Source organism: Daktulosphaira vitifoliae, unplaced genomic scaffold, assembly GCF_025091365.1.
Source record: "Daktulosphaira vitifoliae isolate Bord-2020 unplaced genomic scaffold, ASM2509136v1 Scaffold_2, whole genome shotgun sequence".
Lineage (NCBI taxonomy): Eukaryota > Metazoa > Arthropoda > Insecta > Hemiptera > Phylloxeridae > Daktulosphaira > Daktulosphaira vitifoliae.
This window is the reverse complement of record NW_026099573.1, coordinates 43,051,486-43,072,781: the sequence shown is the minus strand read 5'-3', so window position 1 is coordinate 43,072,781 and position 21,296 is coordinate 43,051,486. Positions and strand designations below refer to the sequence as shown.

The 21,296-nt window shown below is 26.2% G+C and overlaps 1 protein-coding gene across 1 annotated transcript in view; it reads right to left on the bottom strand.

Moving 5' to 3' along the window:
- Positions 1-9,090: 9,090 nt before the first annotated feature.
- The window catches only part of LOC126898298 (uncharacterized), a 31,929-nt gene continuing 19,723 nt past the window's right edge, over positions 9,091-21,296 (bottom strand). The window contains exons 7-17 of the mRNA XM_050672238.1: positions 20,841-21,080; positions 20,503-20,760; positions 20,259-20,448; positions 17,072-17,413; positions 14,228-14,479; positions 14,019-14,164; positions 13,847-13,959; positions 13,597-13,789; positions 13,289-13,531; positions 12,962-13,219; positions 9,091-9,283 (exon numbers count right to left, since the gene is read on the bottom strand). Of these exons, the coding sequence (XP_050528195.1) occupies positions 9,106-9,283; positions 12,962-13,219; positions 13,289-13,531; positions 13,597-13,789; positions 13,847-13,959; positions 14,019-14,164; positions 14,228-14,479; positions 17,072-17,413; positions 20,259-20,448; positions 20,503-20,760; positions 20,841-21,080 (2,413 nt within the window). The 3' untranslated portion in view covers positions 9,091-9,105. The remainder of the gene's footprint in view (positions 9,284-12,961; positions 13,220-13,288; positions 13,532-13,596; positions 13,790-13,846; positions 13,960-14,018; positions 14,165-14,227; positions 14,480-17,071; positions 17,414-20,258; positions 20,449-20,502; positions 20,761-20,840; positions 21,081-21,296) is intronic.

Here is a 21,296-nt window from a genome sequence, read left to right as displayed (position 1 = left end):
TGAATGAAAAGGAATGTATAAATAAACTAAAATTGGATTACTAAAAAAAAGAAACATTCATAGGTAGACAATTTTTAAATATGTTTCTGAATACAATAAATTTGTTTTTGGAATAATGACGATCCTATAATGTATAAACCCAACCTATAGACAAGCTAAATAACATTTAAAGAAACCATTATTATATTGAATAAAAATTTAATAGTTTTATTGGTTAGGATTGCGCTTAATAAATTTTAATAAAATATAATGGATTGGATATAATTAATTTAATTATTTTAATTAATTATTTTACCACGCAGGCAAATAATAAAAAATTGTTAAAATAATTTTCTAAAATTCTAACTAACGTAAAGTCATATTATAGCTCCTACTTTATTTTTAATTTTAAGTGACTTTTTCAGACATCATAAGTATTGAATTTAACCAATTATGGATACAGCTAAAAAAAAATACACAAATCACAATAATAAAATCAGACTATTGATCAAGTACCACATAAAGCAACCAAAAAATGCTATTTTTATTACTATAACCAGACTGTTCGTACTGAAAACAAAAATGCACAAAGCGAATACAGTATAATGTTGTCTATTTATTTTAGTTACATTGGTCTTGATTTTCATTATATCTAAACTCATTTCAATTAAAAGATTGAATACATAGGGCAACAAGGGGCATCTTTGTCTAACCCTTCTCTTTATTCTTGTTTCTTTTACTGATCTATTTACATTAATTTCTGTTGTTTGGTCTTTATATAAGTTGAAGATGAACCGTCTATCTTTCCAATTAATTCCTTTTTCTATTCAAATCTTAAATGAGATTCTCCAATCAACTTTATCGAAAACCGTCTTTAGATATATGTATGTTACTATAGTAGCTAATATTACTTTACAGTTATTACAAGCATTAATTTTTTATTTAGCTCTATAAAATAAATTTATTTTAACATATTATCTACAATTTTCTATTGTTAAACCATTAATCACATTTAAAATTAACCGTATGCCAAATTATATCCCTTGGAGTTGTTATGGTTATGTCTAAAACGAATATGCATAAAAAAGTTTTTAGCATCTCCTCTAAATTATATCTTCACTATACATTTATTTTCATCGTTGATGTTATTTCCCCACAATCCCATCGTGAGACGCCATGTTTTGTCCATAGCGAATAAAATTAAATTACAAATAAACAATATTTTACCTATTTAAAACAACATTATCGAATTTTATACCAATATAACTATAACCTTACACCAACACAGAAGACTTGAATAACCCAATGTTAAATAGATCGGTGTCTAAAAATTCGATTACACTAACAAATTATCTGAAATTCGTCGATTATATATTATATAAATATTATATTTGTCGATTTGAAGCCTTCTTTAATATTTAAAAATTGATCTTTAGTATTCAAAAGATCTTCTTTCATATTCATAAAGTGATCTTTAACAATAAAACGTTGTCTTTAATATTTAAAAAATTGTTTTGAATATTTTAAAAGTAATTTTTAAAATTTTAAAAGTCTTTTTTCATAATCAAAAAATGATTTTTAATATTTGAAGTCTACTTTGATATTTTAAAAGCACTCTTTTAAATTTAAAAAGTGATTTTAAGTGAATTTATAGAACAGTTACCTCATAATTCTTTCAAATAGTTAAATAACTAATAAAACGATATTAAGCTATAATAATTTGTAATTTATAAAATTAAATAAATTATTAAGTTTAGGAATATACATTTAAAATTGTTGAATATTAGTCAACTTGAGCTAACTAGTTAAATGTTTAATCACCTCAAGAAATTAGTTTTAATTAATATATGAAAACTAAATAAGTACTTAAATACTAAATCTTCTATACTTTCTTTTATATTTTTTTTTGGTGGACGTAATAAAAATATTTTTTTATATCAGGATATTTTTGTAATAATTTTTAATCGACGTTTTCCTTAAAAATCCAGATACTCCATTTATACATTGTGTCAGAAAAGTCTTAGAAGTATTGATTGGTAAATGAATAAGTTATTCTGATAGAGACCTGTAGAATTTTTTTTCGTATATCATCAGTATTCAAGTTGGAAATTATAAGTTTAAAATATTTATAATGATTGATTACAAACGTACATTGGAATAGCGTCACACAATTGTTAAATACTATAAATAATAGTACTGGGGAATTAATAATAATGATGACTGAACAACTTTTAATTTTTGTAATTTTTTTAAGTAATGATTAAATTATTCAGTATTTTTAATTAATAAACTAAGAGAGGGAAAGAACGTGATCAATGACAACATACGAGGTGCTTGTCCGGTTAATAACATAATAATAACTGATGTGTGTAATATGCACAACACTACGACATAAAGTCTTAGTTCATACATATATATATATATTACGCACATAAAAATAAAATATATTTATATACACATTAATATCTTTAACCATTTCAAATAAAATTTTAATAGGCCAATTTTATTTTATTTTCGTTAATGTGTTTACCAACACATTATACAATGCATTAATTTATAATTGTTCCAGTAATATTAAACATACATTTCAAAAATAAATAATATTTTAAGATCATCTGAAGGAAAACGAATTATTAAATTCTCATTTTGGCTTTCTTTTCCAACTTATTAACTTTCATAACTTATTATCAACTACCGGTACCAATACATTAGATGAGTTCTTGAAATTTCCACTTGACAAATTTGTTTAGTGTAAAATTTAAATACATTTTTTAAATCTGAATTGGACAAGAAATTTCCGTTTAAGATTTGATAAATGTAAGTCTAATATTCTACAAAATGAAATAAAAACTAATTTCCGATTTAAATTTCTAGAATAATCGCTTATTATCGAGCATTCTAATTTGTGATTCCGTTAGTAGCAAATTTTAATCATTAAATTAGGGCAGAGTTTCATGTATTTTTAGCTTCGATGCATAGCTGATAAACTATTGCTTTTACCCTGCCATGTTTTTTGTATCCATATACAGGATTATTCCTGCTCCTATTAGACCGATTTCACTAAATAATCACAAAACGTATCTAGTTAAAACTATCAGCACCATAATTTAAAAATTCTGCCTCAGTTCCCTTAAAAAAATATCCTAAAAAGTTACTATAGTCATAAAATAGTTTTTAATCATTTTATTTTGAGATACCTTTTTGAAAACTAGACAAATATTTTTATTGAAAATACTTCAATCATTTGCCTTGTACACAACGACATGTATTTTTTTTTCTTGAAAATTAAATTTTTAACTAATATACTGTGAGGAATTGCAAATCATATCAAAATACTGTTAAACCTACATTAATTTAATATAATTTTTAAATATAAAAAAAGAAAAACTATCCAAAAATACGATTTCTAGGAATTATTAAAAAATCATATAATTTTTGATAAGACAGGATGATTTTTAAGGATTTTTTATAGTAACAAAACTTCAACATCATTCGAAGCTAAATAAAATTTAAGGTTTTTTTATGCATTATACGATTAAGAAAAAATAGATGTTCTGACGACTTGTCTTCTATAAGTAATCGGTCTTTCGAAGTTGAAAATCATAATTTTTAAATGGTTTTTAATTCAGTAATGATTCTAAAACTGTTTTTTTAATTTGTTACACGCATCGAATCGTTTCACGGATATGACTTTAAACACTATCAGATATTAATCTATATTTCTTCTTTCTCGCCTTAATCCCAATTACTTGGGGTCGGTCACCCAAGAAGTCGGCCTTAGATATCAATCTATACTAATCTAACAAAATGCTTCATATCAATTATATTGAGAGACATCTGAGAGACGGGTCCTTTGACTCGTCCTTGACGCCAACCGGCCATTCCCAGTGGGGAGATACACTGGAGGTTGCGTATACCATAATGCCAAGTGGCTTGGATAGTGGCCCTACCAGGGTGCCCGAGGTTGATGCAAACCAGAAGCGAACGGTACGGTTAACCTAGTTGTCCGCTTGAAGACACGGTGACCGTGGACCGACTTGTCGCTCCTCGCTCACTAATACTCCGTGCCTGGCAAATAGCACCTAATGCTAACACTGATCACGGTTGTAGGTGAATCTCTTCGGAGTGAAATCCACATAGACAATCGACATTGTCCCATTATTCTAGATAAATATTAATATTTAGTAATAGTGTTTAAAATTTTAAATTAATTATAATATAACATGTGTCATATATTATGTGAACATGTTATATTAATAAATATACAATTTCGGGATTTTCAATGCTCCCAAATGAACGTATACAACTATCCCAGTATGATATTTATAATTGTAACCTAGGTAAAAAACCTAATAAAAACAATTTATCTATTATTTATCCATAAATCGTGTTTCTGTAGTACTTATATTTAACTTTATAAAAAAATAATTTCATAAATTTTTCATTTTGAAAAAAATGAAATCAAAACTATCCATGTTTACATGTAAACATGAATACACCCTTAAGCACTTCAAGCAACAGGACAATCCAATAAAACTGTAACACATTCGAAAACTATCCCAGTCAACAAAGTTATCAGACCATTTTTTAATATCTGATTTTTCATTTCATAAATTTTTTGTATTCATCTTAAAACTAATGTATATTGGTAATATAGATGAATTAATTTATATAATATTATAAATCTTAAACTACTATATGTTTATTTGGTAAACAAAGAACAAATTTCTATACCTCACGTTTCTTTAGAAAATTTCTTTAACTTTAGTTTGTTTTACATTGACAGTGGATTCAATTTAAAAATTGTTAAGTTTACAAGCAAATTGTCAGTATAATTGATAGTATCACAAATACGCCGACATCGAAATAAAGTGAATTATTATAACATAATATTATAAAATCTTCTAACATTATAACGCAATAAAATTTACTTAATATGAAGTTTCTAACTTAAATAATTGGTATTTTATTTCTCTTCTTTGTTAAAATTGATTATTCATTTAAATGTGGATCAATAATTATTTCACATTTAAAATCTGTCGTAAACCAAAATGTAGTGCGGGGAAGGTGTAGTAATGAGATACTGTATAATGAAAGGAGTATTGAATATAAAAAAGTATCCTTGGTGTATTACTCAGGGTGTGTTGTTCGAGGGTCTACATTTGTTAATATTAATTTGCAGGCTAAGTCTGAATGTTCTTACCAGAGCTTTTGATTATTCTTTACGCGTGTAGATAAGGTTTGTAGAATAATGATAAAAACGCAAATCCAGACAATTATAGATAATAAAACAATATAATTAATGTCACTTCACATATGATTATATAAAATAATTGTAATATTTAGAGAGTAATTACAGCACGTGACAATCATGCACAGATATTGCTCTTAATTAATAAACACAAGCTCAAATGCTGATAAATATATTTATAATTATTTTACAGTGTTTATTTGAAATAGCTCGGGAGAACCAGACGATGATAACGACGTGTCCGTTTTAGGGTCCAATCGAAACAGGTCGAGCGCGTCAATTCCTCGATCTCTCCTGGTGTCCTTCTTGTAACCCCTTCCAGAGATGTACATATTCATCGTCCGGCTTTCATTTTGCATCACATTTTTTTAGGCATTTCAGATTTTGTTTATACAGTGAAACGGTTCTTTAACTGAGAATAATAATTAGTAACATTTGATTGTTGAAGGGTACACGTGTGGCNTTTTAGGGTCCAATCGAAACAGGTCGAGCGCGTCAATTCCTCGATCTCTCCTGGTGTCCTTCTTGTAACCCCTTCCAGAGATGCACATATTCATCGTCCGGCTTTCATTTTGCATCACATTTTTTTAGGCATTTCAGATTTTGTTTATACAGTAAAGAGCGGATGCGTATGGCGTGATCGTGTCAACTATGCGCTTGGCTGTGATTAAGAACAGAAAATATTGATTGTGTATTGTATTTGTTGTGAGAAATATTGTGTAATAAGATAGAATATTCGTATGTGTTGAGAGATAAAAGGGAAGTGAAAAAAATAGTGTTTTTATGTATAGGGCCTATTGCAACAAATCTTATATGTATAATATTAGCCACATATGATCAATTCTTATTATATTATTACATAGCAGCTATTTTAAATTCGAGTAAATTGCATCAGTAGATTAAATTTTTTAATTAAAAAAATCTATTAACTTCTATTTAAACAACAGTAGAATTTGTTATTCATAAATTTTATATTTATTTTAATTATAATTAAATATAATTAATTATTATTAAATATAAACATTTTTTTTAAATGTTGCAAGTTTTCTCCTTGTTTTTTTGTTTGAAAGAAAATGTAATAACTATTGTTTTAAATAACTAACAAAATTGATGAACCTATAATAGTTCAATTAAACCCTTTCATAAGAATGACGTGAATTGTCATGTCGTAAAAATTCTGTAACAGAGTAAAGACAACGCACTAACATGAAATGAATTAGTCGCGATGCTTTATCAGATCTCATCCTGTTTTATTATAATTTATTATAGAAGGAACAATTTAAAAGTAACGTCGCCATCTATTATACATGTAGTTTTCCAACTCAATTTTTGTAATTTTGTATTCTTAAAATATTTCGTCGCTAGAGCTCACTGCTTGTCGAATATCCAAACCCAACCCAACCGTATCGTGTCCAGTCTATTTTATCTTAATTCGTGGTAAAGAAACAAATTGACTATTTCCTAATTGTTATCAACTAATAGTGCATAGACAATAAGAATAATCATAGAGAAACTTAATATTCCCGCGTTTAGATACATCTTATCACAGATATAAATGATAAACTAAATTTGTATCTGTTCTATACTGTTGCTTTTAATAAGCGAAACATCATAGCAGCAATTTTTTAAGGCTAAACATCAGTACTTATATTCAGGCCTCGGACACTTCTTAATGTAAACAATATTTGGTTTAAATTTTTCCATGTGTAATGTCATCATTTTTACTGTAGGAATAACAAAAAAAAAATTATTTATTTTATAAAAATGTGAAATTATTCAAAAAATATATTATTTTAATATGCTTAGTACTTCGATGTACCTGTTAAATATTAATTAAGTTTTTAAAATAGTGAAAAAATAATTTGTTTTAATTATTATTAAATTTTCGAAAAGGTTAACATGGTTAACATTTAACGATTTGTATACACTAACCAAAATGGCAAACTGGTTTATTCATCCTCCTACATTGACTATGTAAATTTTTATCAGTATCTATTTTGTATATTTTGTGCTATACTTCGCATAAATTTTTTTATTCAGATCAAAAAAGTTATATAATTATTGCCTCCAAGTCACTTGTTGGTGAGTTATGTGTTGGCATCTAGTTGATTATCTATATTTGTGCATATATCTCAATATTGTTTGATATTGAAATTTTGGACAAAAATAATATAAATTTCTACTATCTAAATATTGAATTTGCCATGGAAAAAATAACGCACTTCTTAAAATCCAATCACCAAAAAAACATTCTGTCAAAAGGTTAAAAATGTTTAAACTTTGGTGACTACTTTAAAATTGAAAAAAAATTTACCAAAATATTAAGCAGTTAATGTCTCCTAATGAGGAAATAAGAAAGTTTGTTTGATTTTTTGAAAAAAACTTTTTGGCTTTAAACATAGCTCCGACATTTTTAAAAATATTATAGTCACATTTATAAATTTAGTTATACGATAGGTATAAAACGTAAATTATATATTTTTTAGTAGAATAAATACTTTTATTGTAAAGCAAAAATGCTAGAAATTTAAAAGATGACGCATATAATAAAACAAATTTTACCAGATTTAAAATAATTTTTCATACTAGTTATAAATTTTACCGCAAAAATATATAATTTTACCAAAGCTAGGAATCGAAATAAATTCGGGTTTTCGACATTTTTTTTATCATATCTAGTAAGTTAGTTGACCAAAAATTATATATTTTTTTAAGAATTTGTTGGCTATGAATTGTAGAAACCCAAAGTATTATGAAATCGCTTTTAAAACCTTAATCTAACTTAAAATTAGACCTTATACTTATATATTATAATACCAAAAATTAAAAAAGAAAAATGAGTTAATTTATTTTTAAATTTTAAGTTCAATAAAGGTTACAAAAGTTGTCTCATAATATTTTTGGTTTCTATAATAATTTTTTCAAAGTGTACTAAAAAAAACTCTATATTAATAAACTAATTTACTAAATACAAGAATAATTGTCAAAAACCGAAATTATTTTGGTTCTTAACCCTGAATTGTACTAAAATTATTATTTAAAAAACCCAGCATAGGGGGGTCAAAGTGTACTAAAAAAAACTCTATATTAATAAACTAATTTACTAAATACAAGAATAATTGTCAAAAACCGAAATTATTTTGGTTCTTAACCCTGAATTGTACTAAAATTATTATTTAAAAAACCCAGCATAGGGGGGTCGCGGCACAGTGGTGACGTGGCATAGATGGATCAAGTATAATGATATCTAACAGTGATTAAAATCATTATCAAAAAAAAAAACGCTTCAATGCAAATCTTTAGATAGTGTTTAATTTTCAAAAATTGGTGGATTATTCTAAAAGCTACATGATCTGCTAGTTCATTATTAATATCCTAATTAAGATAAAGTATGTCGAATGAAAAAGGGATTAAAAAAAAATATTATTTCTCATAAAAAAATAATGTTGATCCATACATTTTTCAATAAGTTATAGCATAATAAAGTTAAAAATGTAAAATACAAAATCGAAAATTTTCACACAAAAATAGCATTCGGTAGCCATTTTCACCGTGAAGACAAAATAAAGTCCGAAATTTTTTTTTTGCATAATAAAGAACATTACATTAGCTTTAATTTAAGATATATATAAAAGTGTCAGACTTTCCGGAACACTTTCAAAATTTAAGTTGAAAAAGTCAATTTTTTCGTAAAAAAGTTGTCATTTTAAATCCTTTCCTGTAGGCAGGTAAAAAGTCAGATTTATAAAAAAAATATACCAAATGATAGAAACTGACATCATGCATCTATNTTAATTAATTAATATCACACGTATTTGAATGTTTATACTTATTAATATTATTAATTATTCACTATTTTATTCATAATTAATTATTTATCGATGATTTACTAAATAATTTGACTTGAATACTGATCGACCTAAGTCAAAAATCATTTTAATCACATCTAAAATGAATGAACTAATTTCAATGATAATATCAGACCATTTGAATACTGTCCAAAATAAAAGAGCAAGCAATAACAATTTGCTAATTATGTCAACATAATACATTCTGAAACATAAGTAAAGTATGTCAATTTAATCTATTACTTAATAAAAATATTTAGTCCCTATCATTACTATTCATAATACATAACATTATCATTATAGATCTTAGGAATTAGTAGCGTTATTGGTAAGAGGGGCAAACATTACTTTTAAACAGCAAAGAAAAATTCCCTTTCATTTAAATTTATTCTCAAGGATACGGTAATAGCAATATTCAAGATATATAAAGTTAAAAATCACTCTATTAAAATGCTTGTAACTCAATAAGCACCTGTCTTAAAATTATTATTTACTAATTAAATGTTTTTTTGTAATAATGGCTTTTTTTAAATTTTAATCTATGTTTGAGAATAAAAATATTTATTTTTATTTGTTTTATTGTTAAGAACAATTATTATAACGATAATATTTTAGTTATACTCTAGTTAATGTTTATGATATCTCATTATACAGATTAAACATCACTAGTATTTCAAAAGTTATTTACATTTTTATATCTAGGCGGGAAAAGACGTGAAGTCGAGAAATATTTAATGATACAAATAACAGCACTTACGACACACCTCTAATTATAGGCNTATACTTATTAATATTATTAATTATTCACTATTTTATTCATAATTAATTATTTATCGATGATTTACTAAATAATTTGACTTGAATACTGATCGACCTAAGTCAAAAATCATTTTAATCACATCTAAAATGAATGAACTAATTTCAATGATAATATCAGACCATTTGAATACTGTCCAAAATAAAAGAGCAAGCAATAACAATTTGCTAATTATGTCAACATAATACATTCTGAAACATAAGTAAAGTATGTCAATTTAATCTATTACTTAATAAAAATATTTAGTCCCTATCATTACTATTCATAATACATAACATTATCATTATAGATCTTAGGAATTAGTAGCGTTATTGGTAAGAGGGGCAAACATTACTTTTAAACAGCAAAGAAAAATTCCCTTTCATTTAAATTTATTCTCAAGGATACGGTAATAGCAATATTCAAGATATATAAAGTTAAAAATCACTCTATTAAAATGCTTGTAACTCAATAAGCACCTGTCTTAAAATTATTATTTACTAATTAAATGTTTTTTTGTAATAATGGCTTTTTTTAAATTTTAATCTATGTTTGAGAATACAATTATNTAAACCCAACTAAACGCTAAATTGTACATTCCCAAATAACAATTATATAATGTCAATTGCTACCGGAATTTCTGCTAATCTTTTTCTTTTTCTTTGTATTAATCCCAACTACTTCGGGTCGGCCACCCTCATCCTAAACTACCACTTGACACGATCTCCCACATCTTCTACGCTCACATCAGCTGTCTTCATATCGCATTCAATAACATCCCTTCATCTCTTTTTTGGTCTTCCTCTACCTCTTATTCCTTCAACATTCATTTTTATAACTGTTCTTACAGATTCCGATTCTTCTCTCCTCATAACATGACCAAACCATCTAAGTTTATTTTCTCTTATCTTATCCACCATTGATGCTACACCTATACTCACTCTTATATGCTCGTTCCTTATTCTATCTTTTCTAGTCACACCACTCATCCAACTAAGCATTTTCATCTCTGCTACACTCATTCTCTGCTCTACTTTCTTATCAACCGCCAAACACTCTGAACCATACATAATTGTTAGTCTCACTACATTGTTGTAGAATTTACCTTTTAGTCTCATTGGAAATCTTTTATCAAATAAGACACCAGACGTTTCTCTCTACTTCAACCACCCGCAATTAATCCTGTGCCTTACATTCTCGTCAATACCATCGCTCTTTTGCACTATTGATCCTAAATACTTAAAACTTTCCACCTCTCCAATCACGTCCTTGCCTATTGTCACTGATCTCCTCATTTCACCTACCTCATGTTCTCTTTTGTCAACCCAGCCAGAATTTCTGGTAATGATAAAATTAATTGTCATAAAGTGTCTAAAATTGGTATTGTTCTAGTAAACTCAATGGTGGATAATAACTTTCATGATATAAAAGGTCAAATAAAGTTATAACTGTATCTTCAATAACTTCTATTGTTAAAATTAATAATGAAATAATTAAAGTAAACCCACTGCTACTATTTCAACTAATCGCTATTTAAAAAAAAAAACCAGCAGTGTCCCGGCACAGTGTGTATAATTGGATGCAATATAGATTATTAAAATCATTATCAAAAAACAACTCCTTGATGCAAATCTGTAGATAGTGTTTAATTTTAAAATTTTAATGGATTATTACAAAAGCTACATGATCTTCTATTTCCTTATTTATATCCTAAATACAAGTTATATGCATTACTAATGCAAAGTATATAATCGATGGAGGATTTCGCCACTATAAAGTTATTTGACAAATGTATCAAACAAAATTTTTTTCCATTTTCTTATTCATTTTCCCATTCTAAATTTTGATAGAATATATCTTCAACAAAAGTACAATTTTCTTAATCTTCAATCTTTATTTCTATTGAATTTGTACACCATTGACCTTTGCAATGTTCACATATAATAGAACATTTAAGCCCTGTTTTTCGGCAGCCACAATTTTTATCACCTCCAGCACCAGACTAAAGGACGTTTTATGACAATTATCTTTATTATTAGCAGAAATTCCGGTAGCAATTGACATTATATAATTGTTATTTGGGAATGTACAATTTAGCGTTTAGTTGGGTTTAAACAATATAGCGTCAAATAAATTACTTACTCTATCGGTTGTATCTTAATATACACTACACTTTAATGATACTATAAATAAATAAACTCGCACATACACACATATGCATTTATAACATTGTGTCTAATGTAAGTATAACATGATAAAAAGTAACCGTAAAATGAAAAAAAATGGAAAATACATTTTAGTACTCATATTAAATGTAATGTAATTCGAAAAATATTTGTTTAAATGAAAAAATATAAGTTATCTTTTTTGTTTAAAATTATTTTTTAAACAACTTTTGTACGAAATTTTTTTTGTAAGTTAAATATTTTTTGAGAAAATTAAAAAAAGCTCATATTTTTGAACTTTTGCGAGGCTGTAAAAAAAAAAGCTCAAGTCCAATCGATGAGGACTTTTAGTATGTCATTATACATATTTTAATTCAACTTTAAAAAAAAAAAAAATGTGGTTGGGAATTTTTTCCGCCATTCGTCAAAGTTACTCCTTCGTTGACTGACCTATTAAAACTTTAAATTGGTGTACTGGTCCAACAGTTGTTATTGACCAGTAATTTTCTCTGTTACGTTATTTTTTTATTTTACAAGCTATTTGAAAACGTATGGCGTCAATTAAAAAAATAAAGTTTACGCTTTTATAACGTATCAGGATTGAATTAAAAAAATACTTATTGATTAATGAATTGAGAAATATGTGAAACTAAAAAATACCAAACAGAATTTTCATAATATAATTATTATTTATAGAGAAATTATAATATATTCATCGTAAACAAAAAAATTGAAAACTTTTCAACCTCAAGCATAAATTAAATTATAATTAAAATCATAATAATTAATTATTATAATTAAAAAAACACTGAGTAATTGATATATTTCCTATTTCGGACTATATATGAATATAATGATTTCAGTTATAAGTTCGTGCCGTCAGATATTCTTTAAGCTAGAAGGATAGTAACTTAAAACTTACAATTTTATATGTCTTCTTGCACTAGGTAATGTGTCTGGCATTTCTTTCAATATATAAACTCGAGCACCCATGACGCAGTTCTTAATGTAGTCTCGAATAACTAGATTATCATATCTAACATTGTATTCAAAATTTTCTCGGTCGTTTAAGATTTTTCTAATGTGAGTAACGTGATCGTTTCTAAAATCCCATTGATTGTTAGCGTAGTACTCAAAAACTTCAAATCCCTTATTAATTTTATCTTGAATGCGGCGCATACTAAAATTAAAATAAAAAATTATTATCATATACATTTTGGTTATTATTCAATTATTTATGAAAATTTACCAAGGTTTATTTCCTGATAAAAATATTAGAGCATCTAAAAGATAAGCCGGAATAGTATGGAAAAAAAAGGCGCTAATATTATGAACAAATCTACTTTTTTTTAAGCTTCCACCCGGATACCAGACACAGCCATTTAGCGGTATCTCAGTTACAGCTATTTCTTTGGTAATGTCAATCAAATCTTGATATGATACCTTGATTTCATTACCGGATGTTAGATGGTAAATACTTTTGGCTGTGTCCCTATAAGAAAAATTTTATTTGTTACGTTTTATTGATTTGAACTACCTGTCAAATTATTCACTCACTTATTAGCGATGTAGTTCCATGCATAGACAAGTAGGGCATTTACTGTTATGTCTACTGGATAAAAATCTTCGTAACCATTGTTGTCACAGTACATGCTACGGATCACTCCTTTCCCAGCTCCGATAAGCAAACCAATGGGGCCATTCATATTATCTGTCCAGCCAGGGAGAGGCTCATTCCAAATAGGAATAACTGTAAAATATATGACAATTTAAACTCAATTTAAACCAAATGCATTCATTCACTAACCAACTGATGGGCGAGTTATTATGCATGGCAATCCAGCTTGCATCTGTTCGACCACTAAATGCTCCGAGAGGGATTTTGTGAACGCATAAGTATTAGGAAATATGCCAATGATTCTAAAAGTACATAAAAATATTTAAAAATGCTCATTTATAGAAAGTAAAATTTCACTGACTGTTTGGTGATCGAATCAATATAATGATCTTCCAAAATTTCCATAGTTTTAATAATTTTATGTGGATCAGCTGGAGGAGGATATACTTTTTCGTACAACACCTTTTCATTCAAATGACAATAGGCCGTTGAAACATGTACAAATAACTATAAAAGTAAAAAATATATAAAAATCTATCTTAATAAGATATGGAATTTATATTTTATTACCTCCAGATTTTTCATTTCATTTGCCAATTCTAGTGTATATTTAGTACCCCGGGTATTTATTAACACAGCTTTTTTCAATGGCTCATCGAACCGTATAGTTGCTGCCATATTGAATACAATATTAACCTCTTCAGAAAGTTTAACATAGTCTTCTGGAGTTAAGCCTAAATTTATTTTACTAACATCACCAGAAATAGGGATTACTTTATTCATACATTTTTCTCCTTGTAATTCTTTTATATAATTAAATAACTGTAATAGAAGATAAATATTAGTTATGATAATTAGTAATGTTATGAAATTATTTATGTATAATTAGGCAGTAAAAATCCGAGGCGAGCGAATGCGTGTTCCATGCCCTACACAAAGCAAGGGCGTAATTAAGGTTTTGTTTTAGAGGCAAGTACAAAAGAAAAATTTTTATTACTCTTTCAAAACAAAAAAAAAATATATATTTAGACCAAATAATTTTTACTGAAGGAATCTATTCCACTTCAACTCCCTCTATCTTGATACAGGAAACCTGTAAAACCTTGCACCGTAGCTGTAACTATGGCTAGGGATTAAATACTAAATTATTCTTGACACATCATCAGCCAGTACAAATTTTTGTTAATTGACTATAAAACTTACAACGGGAGGTCACGGTGATGGGGTCACCGATTTTCATAAAATTTATATAGATCTAATCTATATTGAATACAGAATCAGACGTATTTGGGATTTTTTGACAATGCCCCCCATAAGTCAAGAAAATTGACTTTGAAAATTTTTAATTAGCTTAAATAGGGTCATTTTTCTTCTGGATAACAATTCATGTTATGGTCCAGTCGACAGTACGTGATCATCTAATACGTACAGGCCAGGGATCGAGTCACACTACCTTATGAAATTTTTTGCTTTTTTTTTCACTGTTTTCTCTTTGAATTATTAATTTTATGTAATACTTGAAAATTTTTTTATAATAATAAATAAAATATATTTTTTATATTAACCTGGTAAGAGTATATAAATTATAAAGAAGAGAGATTTTTGAAAGGTTTAACGTTCAGTGCAAGGTTTTGCGTGGAGTTCATATTTTATGAATTTTTTTGAAAATTACAATAGATTAAATTAAAATATATAATGATTTTATATATATTTAATTCCTCATTATTATCTCTTTATAAATATACTCTTACCTGGTTAATAGTAAAAATATATTTTATTTTAATTATTAAAAAAATGTATGTTTGTTATATGACAAAAAGTCATAGTCAATTGAATAAATAATAATTTATAATTTTTTTTTTATTATTATTAATTTTGATTATTAAATAGATTATTTAAAATAATAATTTAAGAGTTTTAAATACACGTAAATATTAATCAATAAATATAATTCAATTCAAATGAATAAATTTTATTCAATGAAAAAAAAAAAATGATTAACTTTACTCCTTCATAAAATATGAACTCCACGCAAAACCCTGCACTGAACGTTAAACCTTTCAAAAATCTCTCTCCTTTATAATTTATATACTCTTACCAGGTTAATATAAAAAATATATTTTATTTATTATTTTAAAAAAATTTTCAAATATTACATAAAATTAATGATTCAAAGAGAAAACAGTGAAAAAAAAAGCAAAAAATTTCATAAGGTGGTGTGACTCGATTCCGGGCCTGTACGTATTAGAGGATCATGTACTGTCGACTGGACCATAACATGAATTGTTATCCAAAAGAAAAATGACCCTATTTAAGCTAATTAAAAATTTTCAAAGTCAATTTTCTTGACTTAGGGGGGGCATTGGCAAAAAATTCCAAATACGTCTGATTCTGTATTCAATATAGATTAGATCTATATAAATTTTATGAAAATCGGTGACCCCATCACCGTGACCTCCCCTTGTTAGTAATTTTTGTTATCAAGCTTGTAATTTTGGAGAGTATTTAGAAACCCTTCAAAATAGCTTAAACAAAATTTATAAATGCATATAATTCTTAATCTTATATATAACAGAACAGCTTTAGAATAAAAATATTTTAAAGCTAAAACTAGTCGGTGACCATATTAAAAATTGTATTAATTCAAGAATTTATTGAGAAGACATGAAAAAAATTTAATCTTTCAACCTGTGATATATTATAAAACATATATATTAATTTTTTAATTTGTTTCTCTCGTAAAAACTAAAAAATTTCTAATTAAAAAAAAAAATTATCTATTGAAATACTTTGTACAATTTCTAATTATCAAAATTTCGATTAAATTTGTAAACTCTTAAATCGTAATTATCTATACTAATTAATAATCAATAATATAAGCTATTAAAGAATATTAAGCATGTCAAATAGCTTAAACACTTTTTTACTCCATCCTCATACCCCCCATAATCAAATCACATATAATCCACCACATTAATATATATAACTGTATAATTAAAATAACAATTATAATCGGTGCTATAATATTATAATATCCGAGTATGCTCCAAAAAAAAAAACGATTTTATATACTACAGTTGTAGTATAACGTAAACGCAATACTAGAAAAAACTGATAGTACATTTTTATAAATAAATACTTAATACTGTAATTAGTACTTCGGTAAAACTATAGATATTAAAATGCAGAAAATGTACTAGAGCCTAGCAGTAGTTATGTAGTAGTTGTGCCACTGAAAAATATAAATTAGATCATGTTTAAACATAGTTTAATTTCTTTTCAACTGAAAAATAATGTGAAAAAATTAGTTAATATTTATACCTTTTTGATGTTTATATAAATAAGATATATATATTTTTTTCTTAAAATTAATACTAAGTTGGAAAATTATTAAAAATTAATTTACATACTGACCTCAATTGAAAATAAAGCTTCTATACGCTGTTTTGGATCTTTTCCCTTTTTTGGTCGGAGCAGTAAATATATTCTTTTTATGTCACGTGATTTTCTTAATAGCTTTTCCAGTAAAACTTTTCCGAGAAATCCTGAGCCACCAGTAATGAAAATAGTTTTGTTAGCAAAAGTTTTGGATACTCGGTCTGGTAGGTGAGAAAGATTTTCCGGTAGGGTTGGTGGCCTGTAATTCATGAAGCTTTCCTCGTAAGTTGACATAACTGTAGTTTTTGTAAGAAAATCAAAATGAATTTGAAAGCGTATCGCTGATGACCACAACACAACAGAAATATGACAGTGATTCTTCAGGAGACAAATGGTTAATGATGTTATCAGTTATAACTGTAACTCTTTGGTATTTCAAAAAGAAAGGGAAACAATGGATAAGTGCCCCACTAGTTGCCTGTTAATTGCAATAGAGGTTTCATTTTTTGAGGAAAACTACAATAGTTAATAATGAAAAGGAAAGGATGTGTCATTATAATTCCATGTCTGGAAATTAATCGTCCAACTACTTAATTAAAAATTACAAGTGTGATATGAAATTATTAAAGCACATAACTGTTTATTTTCTAAAATAATAGATTATTCGACTTTACTGAATTTTTTATTTTTGTAAATTAAATTATAGAAGTTGATTAAAAATGTAACCATTGACTACTTTTACTAAAAACTTAGTGAAGATTTCATCATAGAATTAATTTATAATTTATAGTATTTTGTTATCGACTACAATTTTTTTTTTTTTGTAAAATTAATAAGTTCAGTATTTATGTTAGTACAATGAATTTAAGTACAATTAGAAACAATATATAAACATATTAAAAATGTATCGTATATGTATTAAAAATAATTTACACGGTCCATGACATTATATCATGAAATGACAAGAAAATGTTACGAGAAAAAATTATAATTATTCATATCAGGAGACATTTAATATGATTAATGTAATGGTATTTATTTCTAATAAATGCTATATTTTTATTTTGAAATTTAAATTATTTAAAGGTGCAATTAAAATATCATAAATTATAAAATTTGATTAGTTTATCGAGTTATATAAATGTGCACAAAAAATAATTGAAATATTTATTAAATTTTTTGAAGTAGCTAATATTTAAGTAAGGTTATATAGTATTTAAATAAAATACATCGTTCTGTACCAAACAAATATAATAAAGATCAATTTAAGTTTTAATTGTATATATCAATTAGTTAAAATTATACATTAAACTATTTTTTTATTTAGGTAAATAAAATAGATGATTACTATATTTATCATATACCGTAACAGTTACTTAATTTTTATAAGCATTAAATAGCCTACAGCTCATAAGGTAATTAGTAATAATTCCCTGAATATTATAATAGACTTAATCGACTTAAATTCCATAACAACCTAAAATGACATAAGCCATTTTATGGAAATTTACTAGGAAATTTTAACATTTCAAACAATATTTATAAATTTAAAAATAAAGGTTATTTTAAACATAATTTAAACGTAATTATAATTATTTGTGGTACTATTTTAAAAACAAATTCCTGTAAATTCAATAAAAAACGTAATGTGTTTTATCTTAAAGTTTAAAAATTTCGGATATATAATGAATTTTTACCAACTCGTGTGACTTTGAAGTGACTTAATCAACATTTATTTTAATACATACATATATATATCATAAATAACATATTACCAATTAAAATAGTAAACACTTCGTAAAAAATACTTAAAATAATTTTGGAATTAAAACGCATAAAATCTATTGCATAGTCCTGATTTTATTAATTTACCATTAAATAATCATTTTAACATATAATTTGTAGTCAAACAAAAAATAATTTTTTGTTTAAAATTTATGCTTGTTAAAAACATGAACAAATTATCTAATTTTATTAGCATGAATAAGAAAAATAAATTACATTAAAGATTGAAATTTCTCCGATTAACATTATACCATAAAATTAGGAGTTGATTTGTATACAGTATAATTTTTTTGTGCTAGTGATTATTAACAATATTTTTAAAACTCAATAGTTTTATATAAAATAAATATATTTTTACAAAATGGTTTTTTTTACATTTTTAATGATAAAATAAAAAATTAATTTTTGAATTTCTTTAAATGTTTAAAAGATTTTTCAACTGTTTGGAAAAAAGTCTCAAACATTCTGTTATTTTAATTTTTATTGAGAAAAAAAAGATTTTTATTGTGTGGTAAAACTTTATTATGATCATATCAACAAAAAATGTAATGAATTAGAGAATCGGCAAATAATTTAATTAATTGAGCAGGGAACCTAAAAAAAGGGACCAAATTAAGAAAGGGGAATGGTGATTTGAACATGGTCGTTTCAGTCGCTGCTAAATGGAAGGTATTATTTTATTNATTATGATTTTTATGTTATAAATTTAATATAAATAGATCACTTTTCAATAGTTATTAAATAAAAAATACGGTCCAAGGGGGGTATCCAGACACCCAAAACACCCCCCCTGGTTGCGCCACTGGAAGGTATTATTTTATGTTCGTAAGGGCATAATTGAAACTGTTTATATTTTATTATTTTTCGTGTGTATTTTACCATTGTATATTCAAAATACAATTATTTATAACCGTTCTAAAGATTTTAATTATTATTGTAGTTATTTTGTTTGCTACTTTCGTGCTAAACTGACGGGTCTACAGGCTACCCCTTCAATGGCTTACTTACTTGAGAAAATTGGGCTGATTGGTGTATTCCGACAAGGATACCCGGGAAGAGCCAAAGATACGCAGTTAATATTAAAGAGAATTATTTATTTGATTTGTGTATATTTTAGTGTCTACACCAGACAAAGTCAACGTACGGTAATTGTTAACAATTTGTTTGTAATAAATAATTAAAATTTTAACAATAATATAAAATAAACTTGATCACCATTTAGATTTAACTAAACACACAATATATTTTGAACAATGATAAATATTTAGGATATTTATACTGGTATAATCTAACTTAAAAATAAAATCATAAATTCAAAATTATACTAATTTAATTTGTTGAGAGTTTCAAAATATTTATAACATCACATTATTTACTTCTTACAAAATAATAAGTAACAATAAAAGTAATAACAAGGAATCAATTGAATTCTAGGTTATAACTCGTTATTTGTTCCTTGTCCGAATGAAGGATCCCTTTTGATTATTGTTGTCAAGTAATTGAATAAGAGTTGCAATAAATACAACACCATTAAAATTGCTGCTATTATAGTTTCGGACCACGAGTAAAAAAATGCAAAAACAAGACCAAATAAAATTATTTTGGTTACAAGATCAACATAATACATCCTGCAATAAATAAAACATTATAGTAAATCATTTTCAGTCAATAATTTTTTTTACCTTTTCAAATGTCGACGAGCGGCAGGCAGAGTGTCATGAGGTTCTTTCATGAGATACACTCGACATCCTAATATGTTATTTTTCATATAACTTATTACGTCCAACTCAGAGACATTTACATTGTAATCAAAATTTTCTCGCTCGTTCATAATTGTTCTTGTATAACGCAGATTATCATTTCTAAAGTCCCATACGTTATTGGTATAGTATTCAAATACTTCAAATCCTTTATTGATTCGATCGTTTATATTGACTAAACTAAAAAATTAAAAAAATTACAAATGTTATCTTCGAAGCGTAGCTATTTAGTATTACATAAATATTTTTCAATATATTACCATGGCTTGTGACCGGACAGATATATTAGAGCGTCCAAAAAGTAAGCAGGCATGGTATGTAAAAAAAATGCACAAAGATTTTGAAGAAATTTACTACTTTTAAATGAGCCTCCTGGATACCACACACAGCCATTAAGTGGTATCTCTTTAAGAATTTCTCTACCTTTTTCAATAATTTCTTGCCACGTGACACGCAATTCTTTGCATGACGTCAAATTAAAAACGTTTTTGGATGTATCTCTGGAAAACAAAATAATAATTCGTTAATGTCACGACTATTGTTAAAGTTATTAATTCTAAGTGATACGTTAACACAAGTGTATAAAAATTGAATTATTAAAGTTAATGAAATAATAGAACTAATATTTAAAGTAAAACTTCTCAACGTCTANTAATATTTGAAGTAAAACTTCTCAACGTCTGAGAAATGGCTACCACATCCAAGTAAAGCAGCAG